General features: G+C 38.4%; 2 protein-coding genes across 2 annotated transcripts; one reads left to right on the top strand and one right to left on the bottom strand.

The window, feature by feature from the left end:
• Nucleotides 1–1,049: 1,049 nt before the first annotated feature.
• On the bottom strand, nt 1,050–2,848 carry LOC101300008 (1-aminocyclopropane-1-carboxylate oxidase-like). The gene is made up of 2 exons (XM_004308891.1): nt 2,054–2,848; nt 1,050–1,659 (listed from the first exon to the last, which is right to left on the bottom strand). Exons 1-2 carry the CDS (start codon nt 2,846–2,848, stop codon nt 1,285–1,287), a joined length of 1,170 nt encoding a protein of 389 aa, XP_004308939.1. The 3' UTR covers nt 1,050–1,284.
• Nucleotides 2,849–7,778: 4,930 nt separating this feature from the next.
• On the top strand, nt 7,779–14,959 carry LOC101299721. Its single transcript, XM_004308890.1, has 23 exons — nt 7,779–7,906; nt 8,115–8,199; nt 8,356–8,409; nt 8,551–8,642; nt 8,747–8,850; nt 9,179–9,254; nt 9,756–10,215; nt 10,464–10,802; nt 10,986–11,189; nt 11,319–11,417; nt 11,508–11,580; nt 11,923–12,050; nt 12,144–12,594; nt 12,721–12,962; nt 13,042–13,166; nt 13,374–13,491; nt 13,673–13,728; nt 13,835–13,922; nt 14,013–14,211; nt 14,290–14,358; nt 14,436–14,542; nt 14,627–14,689; nt 14,852–14,959. Exons 1-23 carry the CDS (start codon nt 7,779–7,781, stop codon nt 14,957–14,959), a joined length of 3,468 nt encoding a protein of 1,155 aa, XP_004308938.1.
• The last annotated feature ends 723 nt before the right edge of the window (nt 14,960–15,682 follow it).

Below are 15,682 nucleotides of genomic sequence, written 5' to 3'. Positions count from 1 at the left end.
AGCTTCAACTGCCCAAGTGAAGTTGATGCATCATCAAGGCTCTTAATACTCTGATTTGTTTAACAGCAACAGATTATTCAAATTCTAATTAATGACTTTATGTTTGAGAAAAGTAAAGGCTAAGGAACATGAACTTTCTATAATTCTATTTGTCTCTACAGTGAGTATAGTCAGTATACCAACATCCTCTTCTGTACTACTTCCTTTGCTTATAGTCTAAGTCAAGCCAACTGCAGCAAAATCCTTCTCAAACCACTTCAGCAAATCCATACATTTTTACAGCTCATGTCATGTCACAATTGCAAAAATGAAAATGAAAAACCCAAAACAAATACATCATAAAAGGTTCAAAACTGAGAAAAGTAATCACTAAATATACCTCACAACAAGAACAAAAGTATGATCTAACCTGAAAGAGATGGTAAGTTGGTAACAGGGATAGTTTGCTAATAGCTGAAGTAACGGGGAGACAAGGAAACATAGAAGAGTGAACTTTGGAAGATAGATGAACAAAGGGAAGGTTAATTTGTAGGGTAGAAGCAAATAACAATTTGAGTTTGATAGGAAATTTAGAACTGTTTTGGAAGACGTACGTTTTAGGATACGGACGAGTAAAATGCATATAGCTAGTTTGAATAAAATTAAGGATTATATTCATCTGTGCAGTGCATGAATATAATTGGAAGAGTTGACCAATATACAACCAGATTAAGAAACTGGTCAATTCGCATATCGGACATAAGTGGAAAGAAGATTCATCGAGATTAAATTGTTTATGATTTGAGGTAGGTATAATAGTAAACAACTGGTCAATTTGACTAGCTTTCAAATTGTTTGAGGTTATATTCAAGGTCTAAAAACCCAGATAGAAATTTGGAAATGTTTTGTATGTTTCGTTGTTACAATGTATATGACCATTACAGAGAGCTCTAAAACGAAATTGTACACATCTATGGTGAATGTAGACCTTCACGTTCAAATGTACACAAGAGCTAACTATAAGCAGACAACCTTCACATTCTGAAAACATAATTGCTCAAACTATATGTATCTTGGAATTACAAACCATTTAACATTCAAGGCATCATCAACTACACGTCTCAGCCACATCTAAATAATTCAAAATTCAGCAAACCTCGAGTTTAAACCCTAAACCTTAGCTAGCTCAAAAGAAAAGACACAAAAAAGGAATGAAATAAAGAAAGAACCTTGTAAGCTCAATCGAGATCGAATAGTGTACGTAGCATTTCTAGTTATCTATATGATAATATACCATTCCAAATTTCAATTCTGAATGCGAAACCTATCCAGCAGGTCTTTGAAATGCAGGCGTTCATGATACACTCTCCAAGCATAGTCTTCCAAACAAAAGGACTCGAACACTCTTCCTTCAATTTCTCTGTTGCGATCACCAGTGATACTATCATTGATTTGATAATCTCCCAATTCAACATTTCTTCTATTTCCATCCTCATCAATATCCTCGTGACTCTGATCGCCGTCGCTTAAGGCTGCTGCCGGAAAAAGAGGGCAGATTGTAGTGTCAATAGGAAGAGTCACCAACAACGACATTGATATGCGCCGGGACTTGTTACCCTCGTCTCCCAGATTTGCAACTGGCCTTCCTCTCACTTTCTTCAACTCCCCATTGCTCCATACCTATATCAGTGTTGAATTACATGTTTTAACTCGAGAACATCAAAATTGCACCCAACTGATCGATCAAAGTTCATACACACAAAAACGTATTCATTTTGAAATTATAACACAAACGATATACCGATATTATTGCCCATAAAACGATCAAATGTAATATTATCTCAGTCTCGAAAAATCATATATTAGAGCTTCAAATTGTTAGAACTTAGGCTCAACCTGGAGATCAAAAGTGTCACTGAGTGCCGTTTTTTATGATATATATCCATAGCTTCTCTTTATGAAAAGAGGGTTATCTGGCCACATCTGATATCTTACAGTAGTCACTAGAATATGAAATAGTAAAAATGCGAATAGTAAATTAATTTTCATTTGAACTTTGAAAGTTGAAACTTACTTGAGCAATGTCACCAATAGTAACCAAGACTGATTCCACCTGTGGCACCACCGAGACCCAACCGGAATCCGCAAGCAAAGAATACTTCCGACCACTCCTTATTTGATACTGCAACCCTACCACATACGGGTAAAAACGACCTGCCACCGGCGTCTTACTCTTACCCGATAAACCCTCCGCCACCCACATCATCGAACAAAATCGGGTCGGGCTCGGGTCACCCTTATTCCCTAGAGGACTTTCAAACCCGACCGACCTACAAAGCAGCTCAATCACCTCCAACCCTACTTTCTCCAAAGCACGAGCAAACTCGCTTAGAGAAGCTAAAGACAACTCAGGTGACTCGGTGTAACACGACTCTTCCAGACAAAACGACTCACCGAGTCCCTCCACGTCGTCATCGTCATCAACTACTTCATCTCCTTCTTCAAACCCAACAGGCCAGTTCCTCGGAAAACAGGCTTCTTTCTTATCCTTGGGGAGGTCCAACAGCGAGAGCGCTTCTAACTCGGCCGAGTCGGCGAGTCGGGGAGGGATGGAATGGTCGGTGAGCTGGAAGAACCCGAGTTTCGAGGAGAGGAGACTAGGGTTTGATCGAGCTTGGGACAAAGAGACCACCGGGACCGGAGGACAAGTGGCTGGCTGTACGCGGCGCGTGGGAAGGGAGAGAGTGGGTGGAAGACGGTGGAGCATCCTCGAGAGGGTGTCTGCAGCAGCTGACGTGGACATGGGATTGTCCGACGACTGCTGCGTCGACGGCGTCGGTGGCGGAGCTGACGTGGCGCCGGCGTGCATGTTTGGTTGCTGTGGTCGACCGTTGTTGCTTGTGAGCTGATCGAGACGGAGCTGAGGGAGGCTAGGGTGTGATATGATATCTGATATATATGTAGGTCGATGAAATTGAAATGCATGTATACGATATAGTTTTGTATGTGGACATGTGTCCATGGATGGAAATTATGTGGGGGGTTTGATTATATTAACAAAGAAATTAGTGGCTGTAATCTTTGTGACTAGATTAAGGAGAGGTGTCGAGTACTTGATTTGTTACGTTGTGTGACAGATTATTTCATCAATAATTAAGTTCACACCTTGATGACTCTAGATTATCTTCCATGAACACAAAGAAATAGTCTTTCTAAATCTTTCGCTATAAACAACTATATGTTCCACAAGTAAATTTACGATTTGCTTGTTCAATTATTTTGTAATTGATAAACAATATTACTAATAATTACTCATTGAATTATAAATCTATTTACGTTTTCTTTTAATTTTATATTTGGTCGCTATTGCCCCAAGTCCATGAGTGTGCTCCACGAGCATGCTACATTACAGAGTATATCTAAATACTTTTGCTACATTACAGAGTATATCTGAATACTTTTGCTCTTGTTTTCCGGTGAACCCAAAAATTCGTGAACTTTTGAATATGTTAATGGCAATCTGCGTGCGCTGATACCTTGTTATGAGGGATATGTAATGTTGTGCCTCTCTGCTGGTGGCAGGTTGCATGTTATATTCTAATTAATCCATTGTTTGAACTTTGATTCATCACTACTGCGGTATTTTCCTAACTAAATTAAAGTTCAAGATAATACATGATATCTGAAACATGCTCATCATATTCATCAACTGGAAACCCAAAAGAGTAACAATATGTTGTACGTACTTGCAAAGATCGAGAAATGCGCGCAGTTCCGTCTTCTGCTGCTGCCGGAGCTAGCTAGCTGTCTATAAGCTTTGGAATCGTCCTATCTGTTATGGCACTTTAATATTCCTCCAGGAACAAGAGTCTCTCCCCGTTTCTTTCATCCAGTTTCTGCACTTTTCTTGATCCCTAGCTTCTACATATGTCTCGAAGCCATGGATTTTTTGTTGCTAAGAATCTCATTATTGTCTAAAAAGAAAGTTAGGATTCGAAGTGTTGTACGTACCTACTTCTTCTTTGATAAAATGTTTTATGTTTTCTTTACATTTTATATTGGATTCCTGATCAAAACTGGAAACCGACCCAATATTGTGAGAGTGAGCTAATTTACATCGCCGACTTTAATCAATGACGTGTATTTCCTTGCGCTACAGACTAGGGTTTCTAATTTTCCTTCCCTATATATATAATTGACCCCAGCTTACACTATCCATCTCCACCAAAACAAGAAAGAAATCCCTAACAATCCCTTCATCTTCAGCAAGTTTCCAAGTTTCTATTTGGGTCTAAGATGAGTGTTCAAGTTCTCAGTCCGTACCAATATTGCCTTAAGAACTTTCCCACCTTACCGCATACACCAGTCTCTCCTCTGATGATATATCGCCCCAAACCTAGCCCTAGTAACCAGGCCATCCAAGCTCAACCCAACTTCCGGAAGCAGCAGAAGCCAAGCCGGACAAACAACACCAACTCTCAGCCGGCCAAGAACCGACTCAAGATCAAGAAGCGCGGAGGGGAACCGATCAAACCTGCGGCTCTGGCTCCTCAAGTGAGTCGGCCATCTCCTCATCAGAAAATTCAAGAACTCAGGTTCTACGCAGGGTCATGCATCTCCAGTGCCTCCCCGCCTCCAAGTTCGCTTCCAGTGCCATTGTTTCTTGCTAAGACGTGACCGAGTCGTCTCAAGAACCGAGGAAGTGTACGTACGTGTCAGACGAACAAGAAGAAAAAAGAAGTATAGAGGGATTCGCTTACGTACGTGTGGAGGGGGATCCTTTGATGATCGATATCAGATTCTTGCATGGCTTCAACTCGATCTTTATGCAGTCTTGTGGAAGAAAGATCATAGAGATGGCCAGATGGGAGCATGGTAGCTCACTTTTCGGCAAAACAAGTATTGGTTGCTTTGAAGATAGTTTCTGAAAGGATGCAGGATTGCAGGTTAAGAATTGAATTATGGGGGGTGGTACTCTTTTTTACCTACTCTGATCAAGTAGGGTTTTTAACGAGGCCACCTTTAACCCCTTTGGTTGTATTGACCATTTGTTATCAATGAAAGCTCATGTTTGATCGATCAAAAGAATGTCTATTATTCACCAGCAAGTAATTAATGTACTAGCATATAGTAAGTAAATAAGTAAGGGCGCCAGTAATTAACATATCTGCACTGTGCAACTCATATAGCAAGCAAGTACACATAATATAACCTGACAAGCATTCCCGTAGGAACTAAGCACCGTCACGAGGAGTGTTATTCATGCAGCACGCAATGCGCTTGTTAAATGGACTCTCATTAACACTAGACGTGAATAATATAAATATATAATTATAAGTTTTGACTATCATGGTTTTAGACTAACTCTTCGTTAATAGAGAACAATTGAGACCTACTGTTAGGGCATCTCTAGCAGATCGAATAGCTATGTGAATGTCAAATATGGCTTTTGCTAAATTTTCTAGGTAATTTTAGCCAGAGATGATAAAGAAAATTTGCTAACTAGAAGAAATGCCTAATTTAGCATGAACTCTAGTTAGAAATGATTCTACGATCGACTTCCAAGGACGCTGCTTCGATCTCTTCCACGCTGCTCGCACCAAACCTCACGACTAGCTAGCATCTAGTCGATGTTGAATTGATATCTACGGTGGTAATGCAAACCCACAAGAAGTTCCATAATTGTTGCTTCAGTCTTCTGCTGATTTGCAAAGTAGAGTGTTTTTACCAGAAGCACATTGCTCCTGGAAACATATATAGGCTTTGTGTTTATATATAGTTCCTCTTGGAGTGCCATTTCTTCGTATTATGAGCGACTGGTATTTTCGTCATTGTCTCCTTCCACTCTGCTGCAAGATCCTTCAATGATGATGAAGTCAAGCTCTCGATGGTGGCCTTGGTTGGCAGACTCTCACTTCGCTCATCTCTTATATTAATTTCCAGGCAACATTTTGAACAGGTTACATTTGAGAGCAGAAGACATGAAAGGGATTCTAATTATTGTTTCAATTTAATTCGATGACAATTTTTGCATAGCACAGTCCTAAGGCTGCAGCACCGAGTGTCTCGGGTGGAGCATCCAATGGCTTGTACTTGCTGAAAATTGATGGACTAGGACTGATGTGATGATCAGAACTATTTTTGGTTTTTGCATCTGCCATCAGTTGACATTAGTTGACACCAAAAACATGCTTGATCCTACTGAAAATTGCGAAGCGAAGACAGTTCTTCCCAAAAGGATCGATGCCAATGTAATCGTAAGTCGTGTTCCACAGAGAGACCTCTTTCAAATTCTCCACCTTGTTCTGAAGCTCAAGCAAATTATTTGGACCATCTAAGGTAGCAGTGATGTCTTTGGAAGTACGTACGTTCAAGATTCGAGAGAAGTTTCATCTGGTCATACAAATCTTCATTTTTCGAAATGAACTTCATGACCTCGGCTTCCTTTTCCATCATCTCCCAATAAAATTTCCCATCCAAAAGGGTCAACACCATTGTTGATCCAATCACTAAGAGCGTGAATGAGCTCCATTGGGGTAGGTTGGGTATATGAATGAGCTCCATTGGGGTTGCAGATGAAGCCGCTAATACTTGAATGGTTATGCTCAGCAGTTTATATAGTGTAAGGTGTTGATCATCAAACCATCAATATATCACGTAAGCTTCAATTCATGTTAGTTTCAGAATGTTAAGTTGACTGTATTAACAAAATGGTAAACCAGATGGCACTCCGTTTCTCCAAATATTATTAAGGTGAACAATTAATTTGTTTGATGATGACATGAAAACTAAGAAAATGTGAGTAATCAATTGAGTATCACCACTACTCATAATCAAAGGAAATAAAAACTAAACGAGCATAGCCCAAAGGACCACAGAATGGAGGGCGGAGGAGAATTTGTTAGTCAAAAAACTGATTAGAAAGATACCTCATTTTTTTTCATGACGAACAACAACGTTAAAACATAAATACAAATAAATAATAAAAGAAGTAGGATACAAATTTCACGCCTAAATATTATGTAACAAGCCTGAAATATGCATAATTAGACCATTTTATATGCGTCGATAGATTATATTTTGAGTATATACAAAATACACTTGTAATATATAGTTATAGTTAGAGCATTTCATATGCGTTCATCCATTAATAGTTAATACCTTAAAAGAAGTGGTTACGCCTAATCCATGAAACGATTCGAACAAGAACACTAATGGGAAGTAGACCAACTCATATAAAACGCCCTCGTTTTTGAATCAATCAAAATAGGACGTGTCATTGAGTTCTCCTCCGCCCTCGCATCACCGTCCACCTCACACTCCATTCGCGCCTCACCATCCTCGTCCCCCTCCCCTACCTGAAACCGAAACCAAACGCCATTCTAGTTTCCTTTGGTCTTCCGAACCAGACCAAGAACACGAACAGTAGCTGAAATACATCATCATCATCAATATGTTGGCTAAACTCTTCAAGATATCCTTACAAAAACAACAACACCATCCTCAGGTACTCTTGTTTTCAGTTACCAATGTTGGTTTCCTTGATCTCTGTCTTTCCTTGTTTACGGATAGCTTGTCGAATTACAAGGATCAGAGCCTCAATGTCGATCATGAATAATTTGAATTTTGAACAAATCATGATCGAATGAGATAATGTACCTATATGATCGAATCAAAAGTGCTTTATTTTCTGTGGGAAATGATTATATTTTTGTTTTGTTTTTTTTGTTGTTGTAAAAAGAGAAATGCTTGATTGTTTAGGAGAAAAAAAAGTGGTTAATTGTATGCTTTTGGGGTTAATGGTGCCTCAGGCAAGGGTGTCACAAGCTGATTTGGATCCAAGAGTTGTATTTCACTATGGGATTCCATCTACTGCATCAATTCTCGCACTTGATCGCACTCAGAGCTTGTTGGCAATTGGAACCTTGTGAGATATATTAGATTCTGAATTTTGTACATTCTGTTTGAAGGGTTCATTGATCAAATAGTAGAGTTCTTGAATGATGAAATGGTTTCGCAGTTTATAGTTAGGAACTTTGAGTGTTGACTGTCTAGAAAAGCTAGTGAATCCGGCGGTATCATTCAAAAGATAGGAACTTTTTGAGTTTGTTGACTCTATTCTGGACTGAATGCAGGGATGGCAGGATAAAGGTGATTGGTGGCGATAATATTGAAGGGCTTCTGATATCTCCTAAGCCATTGGCGTTTAAATACTTAGAGGTTAGTGTTTAAATTGTGCTTAGTCACTATGTTGTTTCTTCCTCTCAGTGTTTGGTGCCCTCTTCTATCTTTTGATCATACAGACAGTATGATACATTCTCATCTTCATATTAATGACAAGTTGACTATTTGTATTTTTATTATAATTTTTTGCAGTTCTTAGAAAATCAAAGTTTTCTAGTTAGTGTCTCAAGTGAAAATGAAATTCAGGTACTGCTTTCAATCCAAATTTATAGTTATTAATACATCTGCTACTAGGGACTATCTAGTATCAATATAATTGTATCATTTTCAACATCTGATATGGTACTAACAGTATTGATTGGGTTAATAGGTTATTGGTGTTGGCAGGTTTGGGATTTGGAACACAAGCAAATAGCTGGTTCTTTACAGTGGGAATGCAATATAACTGCCTTCTCTATTATTTATGGCACCAATTACATGTATAGCACTTGTACAACTGGTTATTGTGGCTACATCTTCATTTGATATTCATTGGCTGCAAATTCAAGAAAATCTCGGTGATGGAATATATCATTACTGTCAGGTATATTGGAAACGAATACGCAATGGTGTCTTTGGTGAAGTATGATGCAGAAGATCAAAAAATCAAATTACTGCCGTATTATATTACTTCAAACTTCATAGCTGGTAATCTCATTCTCTCTATATATTTGATTGACGTCATACTTTGTTGTAATGCAAACCTCGCATTAGTCTCCATTGATTAGGGAGCAGAGGGTTGGATAATTAGCATTACTATTTCATCAACCTGGCAAATCAAGTAACATCTCTTATGCAAATATTTTGGGGAATTAAAGAAATTTTGAGGTTACTGAGAAAAACAAGAATTTAGAGATGAATGTGGCTTTTTACTACAAAAATTTCAACACTATGGTCACTTGTGTTGTGTCAATACTTTTGCAGTTATATATTGTTCATTATATTCAGATGCTAAACTTATCTATCAATATTGCAGAAGCAGCTGGAATGTCATTGCCTGATACTCTTTCTGTTGTTGGAGTTCTCCATCAACCTAGTTCTCCGGGAAACAGGCAAGACAGAATCCTTATGAGAACAGTGCCAACATCTTTCAATCCAACCAATGCACTAGGCTGTCAAATCTTTTTCTGCTATTGCAAACTTGGCTTCTTTGTTGAAATTATAATGCTTTGAATCCAAAAAGAAATTACAGAATGAACTGGAGAGGAAGAACATGAGGAGTTCAGCCTTTTAGGCATATATTTTAGATATTTTATAAACTGAATTATCCTATTAGTGTTTATAAGAGCCTTGTTTTGATTTAGGGCCAGAGCTTGATGCATCACTATTCCCTATATACGTACACACACTTGTGCCCAAACAAGCATATCAACACACGTGCATAACTGCATATACACATACGTAAATCTATGTGCATAGCTACTGTCATGTACATTTTCTTATTCATATCAACTAAAATACTGATGCATAGATGAAAAAAGATGCTACAGTTTCATATTTAGATGTGTTATTTGTTCCAGGTGGCTCATTTTGAAAATTATGTCCTTTTGCAGACTGCTGATTGCATATGAGAATGGTCTGCTTGTTCTCTGGGATGCTTTACAAGATCAAGTTGTTCTTGTAAGAGGTTCCAAGGACCTTCAAGTGAAGGAAGAAACAGTCCATAGTTATCCTAGAGGCAAAAGAACTGAGCTTTCTGATGCTAAATCAGACAGCAAACAGGTGGAGAAGGAGATAAGCTCTCTTTGTTGGGTATGTGATGATGGGTCGACTCTTGCCGTTGGCTATGTAGATGGTGATATAATGTTTTGGGATTTATCAACTGCTGCCTCTACCAAGGATCATAGATCTAAAAATATAGCTAACAATGTTGCAAAGCTACAGTTATCATCAGATGACAAGAGACTCCCTGTCATAGTTTTACACTGGTCTGCAAATAGGTTGAATAATCATCCTAGGGGACAACTATTTGTTTACGGAGGTGGAGGAATTGGATCTGAAGAAGTTCTCACGGTATGATTTCAACTCAATTGATATTGTTTTGTACTTTGTCATTAGTTCTGTTACTTATATCTATGTTCCTGTGATACTCAATATTACCGTTAGAGATCCTAAAGACAATTACAATTAATTAAGAATTCAGGTAAAGCATACCACCCAGGAGACTTGCATAATTACCACTGCATCCCTATGCTCCTGGATTGAGATTTATTCATCTTCTCTAATTCAACTTTGCAAAAATTTGTCTCTCTAATTCACAGGTTCTCAGCGTGGATTGGTCTTCAGGAATAGAAAGTCTGAAATGCCTAGGTCGTGTAGACCTTACACTTGTTGGTTCATTTGCAGATATGGTTTTATTGCCGGCTGCTGGAGCAATGGAGAATGGTGACATATTGCTATTCACTTTGACAAATCAGGGACAACTGCATGTCTATGATGAGGCTTGCTTGTCTGCCTTGATGTCTCAGGAAAAGAAAAAAACTGATGGGACAGCAGTGCAGTATCCTGTGTTCATACCTACTACCGAACCTTGTATGACAGTGGCAAAGCTTGCTTTGGTCGATAGAGATGGGAAATACTCTTCACCTCTGTGTAAGGTAGTTTAACACATAAATCCTAGATACATGTATCATGGTAGTGTCATCAACTTTCACTTTGAGTTTTCTATAATAACGAGATTGTCCCAGCTGAAAAACTTTATGAAGCATAAAGGAGGAGACTTGAAGTATTCTTCCTTTTCTGTGTCTCTTCCTCTGTTAATTTGTGTGTCTTTGGTCCTTAAGCAAGTTGCTGTTGACAAGTCTAATGCGGAAAACACTTTGAACAAGGGGGGTGCAAAGTGGCCTTTGACGGGTGGTGTTCCCAGCCAACTTCGTGATGATTATCATGTTGAGAAACTATATGTGGCAGGATATCAAGACGGATCTGTTCGAATATGGGATGCCACCTATCCAGCTCTGTCGCTTATCTATGCTATAAGTCCTGAGGTTGGTATGCTGTCAAAACTTTTGTCAAGTCTACATAAACAGGTTTATGCTGTAGAGATCGTAATATTCATTTGACTGTGTCCTGGAGGCTAAATTTGAGAAAGTCACCCTTTTTTGTGTGAATGGAAGGTAAAAGGTATCAGATCCACAGGTGCAAATGGAACAGTATCAGCATTGGAATTTTGTTCTCTTACTTTAAAATTAGCTATTGGTGATGTGTGTGGTCTGGTAAGAGTCTGTTGACCTTGTAGATGCCTTTCTCATAGGTGATCATCGTGTGATACTTTGATTATTTTGTTCTTGTTTGAGATGTTGTAGGTTCGACTGTATAAACTAATAGGGCGTCCAGACAAGACAGAAGTGCACTTTGTGACAAAAACAGAAAAGGAAGGTTGGTTATGTACATATCTTTTACCGCACATAGATGTCTGTACATTTTTCTTATAAATAAAAGAGAAGTTTGATATATAAAAATCCTTAGACATTTAACTGCACACACAGAGAAGGATGCAATAAGCGGGTTTGAAAGCTTGGTTGATAGCTAAAATCTCAAAAATAAGTGAGTAGATGAGATGACTTTTTCTCTCCCTATAGGCGTAGATGTAAATTAATGCAATGCGCTCCTGATGGTTGTGATGAAACCAATCTGTAACAAACTCACACATCATGTAAATTACCCTATTGCATTTACTGTAGCGGTTTCATTTTATAATTAGAGCTATATTGGTTGCAGTTTATTCTTCACAACAAGGTAATGGGCCTCAGTGCACTGCTGTGTTTTCTATTCTTGATTCTGCTATATGCATTCTACAATATACCAATTTTGGAGCAAGACTTGCTGTGGGGTATGAATGTGGCCAGGTGAGAATCATTTTTTTAACTTTGTAATACTAAAACTAGTGAAATTTCAAATTAAAAAATTTCTGGAATTTATGTTTCCATTTCACAATACAGGTTGCAATGCTTGATATTAGTACATCGTCAGTTTTGTTTCTTACAGACACTGTATCCAACTCAAGTTCCGCAGTCATCTGTCTGCATGTGAAATCATTTTCAGATACTAATAGCTTATCACAGAGCTCTTTGGGCTCTGAATCCAAGAATTCAACTGATCCTGAAATTGGAATGAAACCAAAGGATTCTGAATCCGAGACTGTAAGTGATTCTGGAAATGGGTTGGCAATCCCAAAGGACTCTGAATCCAAGAATGTGGCTGATCCTGAACATGGAATGAGTGTAAAAGATACTGAATCCAAGACTTTGAGTAAGGCTGAAAGTGGATTGGTGTTTGTCATGACCAGAAATGCACATATTGTTGTTTTAGATAGTGGAACTGGTAATATGATCCGGTCCTGGCCCCTGCATCCCAAAATGGATTCTACTGCGATTGCGCTGTACATAATAGGTGAGTAGTTAGTTTCAGTGAAAACATAGATATCTAATTTTTTTTTTTTTTTCCTTATTTGTAAATATTTGGTTGGGGGAAGGGTGCAATGTTGGAATGAAGAAACATAGATATCTTTCATTGCAGAGGATGGTGATATTTTATGTGATATGTCGAGTGCAAAAAAGCAATCTTCAGACTCACCTCACAAAGGCGAAGTTAAACTTGATAACGTACCACCAAATGCTGACTCTGGAGGGACACAGCTTGTAGTTGACCCGGATACCTCCATCAAAACTGCATACTTTGTGCAGAGATCGCTGAACATATGTGTATTACTTTGTTGTGACAACACATTGCACTTGTATTCATTAAAGTCTGCACTTGAGGTGCCTTCTTATCCTCTCCCATTTTAGTTCTCGACATCTCGACATCTCTTTATACAAATAACTGAAACATTTGTTCTAGGGTGACAGTAACTCCATTCTGAAGGTGAATCTTGTAAAACTGTGTTGCTGGACTACAATCTTCAAGAAAGATGGGAAAGACAGTGGTTTGGTAGTACTCTATCCGACAGGAGTATTTGAAATCAGGTGAAACACCTCCCTTCTGTGCTTAGCTGCTGTGAAATCTGATTTCTTCTTTGTTAGAAAATACATATAGCATGTAGTGAATATAATGCTTTCATTACCAATTCTTATGAAGTTCTGATCATATATTTGGATTATATTCATACCTTATATGATTCTAGTAATACTGTAATAGTGGATTAATGGAAGTGAAGGCCGGTTTTCAAACAGGTCTTTTCCAAATCTTGAAGTGGTGAGAGAGATATCACTAATAACAATTCTAAGATGGAACTTCATGACTAACATGGATAAGACAATCTGTTCTTCTGATCGTGGACAAATAATTCTGGTGGGTTTACTTTCTTCATTTTGATAGGAACTTGTTTTATGATTAGTGTAATAGTATATCATTTGCTACAGTAATGCATCTGGTTCAAAATCGTGTTCTTTAATTGATTCAGAATGCAAAACTGTATCCCAGAGGTCGAAATAGCTTTGTGCTTTAACTCGAATTTGTTAATTTGTTTTAGGTAAAGGGGTGTGAATTAGCTTTTGTATCTCTTTTTGCCTATGAAGATGACTTCAGGTCTGCATTTCAAATTCGTGCTTGTGCATGTCTGAGAGCTTTGAAGAATAAATTCATTGCAAGATGAAACACTTATACCTTATTAATGGAATTTCGTCTCACTTAGGATTTCGGAGTCCTTCCATTGTCTTCACGATAAAGTGCTTGCAGCTGCTACAGATGTCATTACCAATTTATCTCTTAGGCAGAAACAGGTTCAGTGTATAGCTTCAACCTCCATTATGATTGGTTCTTTTGGTGAAGCTAATAGTCTAATTCTTCTTTGCTGGACTTCTTCACTACAGAGTGCTGCCCATGGGATTTTAGGAGGTTTCATTAAGGGCTTAAAAGCGAGCAAAACAGATAAGAACATGGATCCAAGTCAGCCAACTGGAAATCATGAAACATATTGTGCGAATTTGGAGAGCTTATTTTCAAACCCCCCATTCTTGAAACCTTCCACAGATGTGAAGGATAGCCAAGAACCCGTGATGCTTAACCTAGGTTCTCTATCCCTTTCTTTAGTTATCCTTCCTTCTATCTCCTTTCTGTTTATGACTGCTTTTCAACTCCTTGGTGCAGATGATATTGTAATTGATGGACCTATTACTGTCTATCCTAAAGATCAAAAGACCAAGGGGGAAAAGAAAGGTACTTATGCATACCAAATTATATGTTCCAGTTTGACAGTGTTTTGAATGCGCTCTTGATGTTTCATGTTTGCTCAGCAGACAAGGGATCAGAGAAGAAAACGTTATTTGAAGGCACAACTAGTGATACAAAGCCAAAACCAAGGACAGCTGCAGAAATCAAGGCTAGATATAGAGAAACTGGGGTAATTACCATCATCTAAATTTGAAAAAAGTTTAAATGCAACATTTCTATGATTAATTTGATCATCTGTCATCAATGGTTGCAGGATGTCGCTGCAGCAGCTGCACGCGCAAGAGAAATGCTTGCAGAACGTCAGCAAAAACTAGAGGTACAGATTGCCACTGGTGGATTGCTTATCTCCCAGTTTACAACATTGTTTTTTTCTTTTCCTGTGGTGTCATTAGTTGTGTAGCATATTTTCGAGTAGTAGGGCAGTCCATGACGCATCTGGCTAATAAGCATGTCATGTCTCCTCTATGTACTATATCAGAAACTCAGCGAAAACACAGAAGAACTAGCGAGTGGAGCTCAAGACTTCGCATCAATGGCAAAGGAACTGGCCGAGAGAATGGAGAGTCGTAAATGGTGGCAGCTATGACAAGTTAGCACCACCTTCCTTGTCAGTTAGTTTAGTTGAATCTCACTCACAGTCTCATGATTGAAGACTATGATACCCTTACCATATTGCTGACTCATATTTCCACTATGCATTGGCTCATGTCATTGTACGTAATGGGCATAACCCAGTGTAGGAGCACCGAGTAAAATTATAGCTGAATAAAACGTTCTGCTCGTTTTCTGTGTTTTACTGGTTTGATCCTTCCGACCAAAACGAGTACAACGACTAGAGAAACTGGTAAAAGGGAAATCCGAAAGAGAAAGAAGGAATTCATGAAACATGTGCGGTTGAAGTTGACCCTTTTATTTTGGACCATTTCCAAAGTGGATGACGGATACCCCATTACGGAGTCACCTTTAGGTATAATATTGGGATGGAAACCTACCATGTGAAAAGTGAAAATAGGCGGCGGCTTCACGCTACCTTAACTAGTATGTTTTTCTCCAAAAGTATGGAACATCATAGTATTATTATTGCTTAATAATGGTAAGTCAATAGTTCATTTTTCTTTAAGTCAAGTGTCAATGTATATACCATACAAGGAGAGTTAGATTTGAACTAGTTCAATTATGTGGTATCAGAAAAGAAAAAAGAGAAAAGCTACGAATTATCGAAAATCTATACCATACAAAAATGGATGATGATGATGGAGTCAAGCATAATGCGTTTAAATACTGATAATTAGATAATTGGGTGACCCTT

This window comes from Fragaria vesca, linkage group LG7, assembly GCF_000184155.1.
Source record: "Fragaria vesca subsp. vesca linkage group LG7, FraVesHawaii_1.0, whole genome shotgun sequence".
Lineage (NCBI taxonomy): Eukaryota > Viridiplantae > Streptophyta > Magnoliopsida > Rosales > Rosaceae > Fragaria > Fragaria vesca.
The sequence above is the reverse complement of the archived record's forward strand: the minus strand, read 5'-3'. Positions and strand labels throughout refer to the sequence as shown.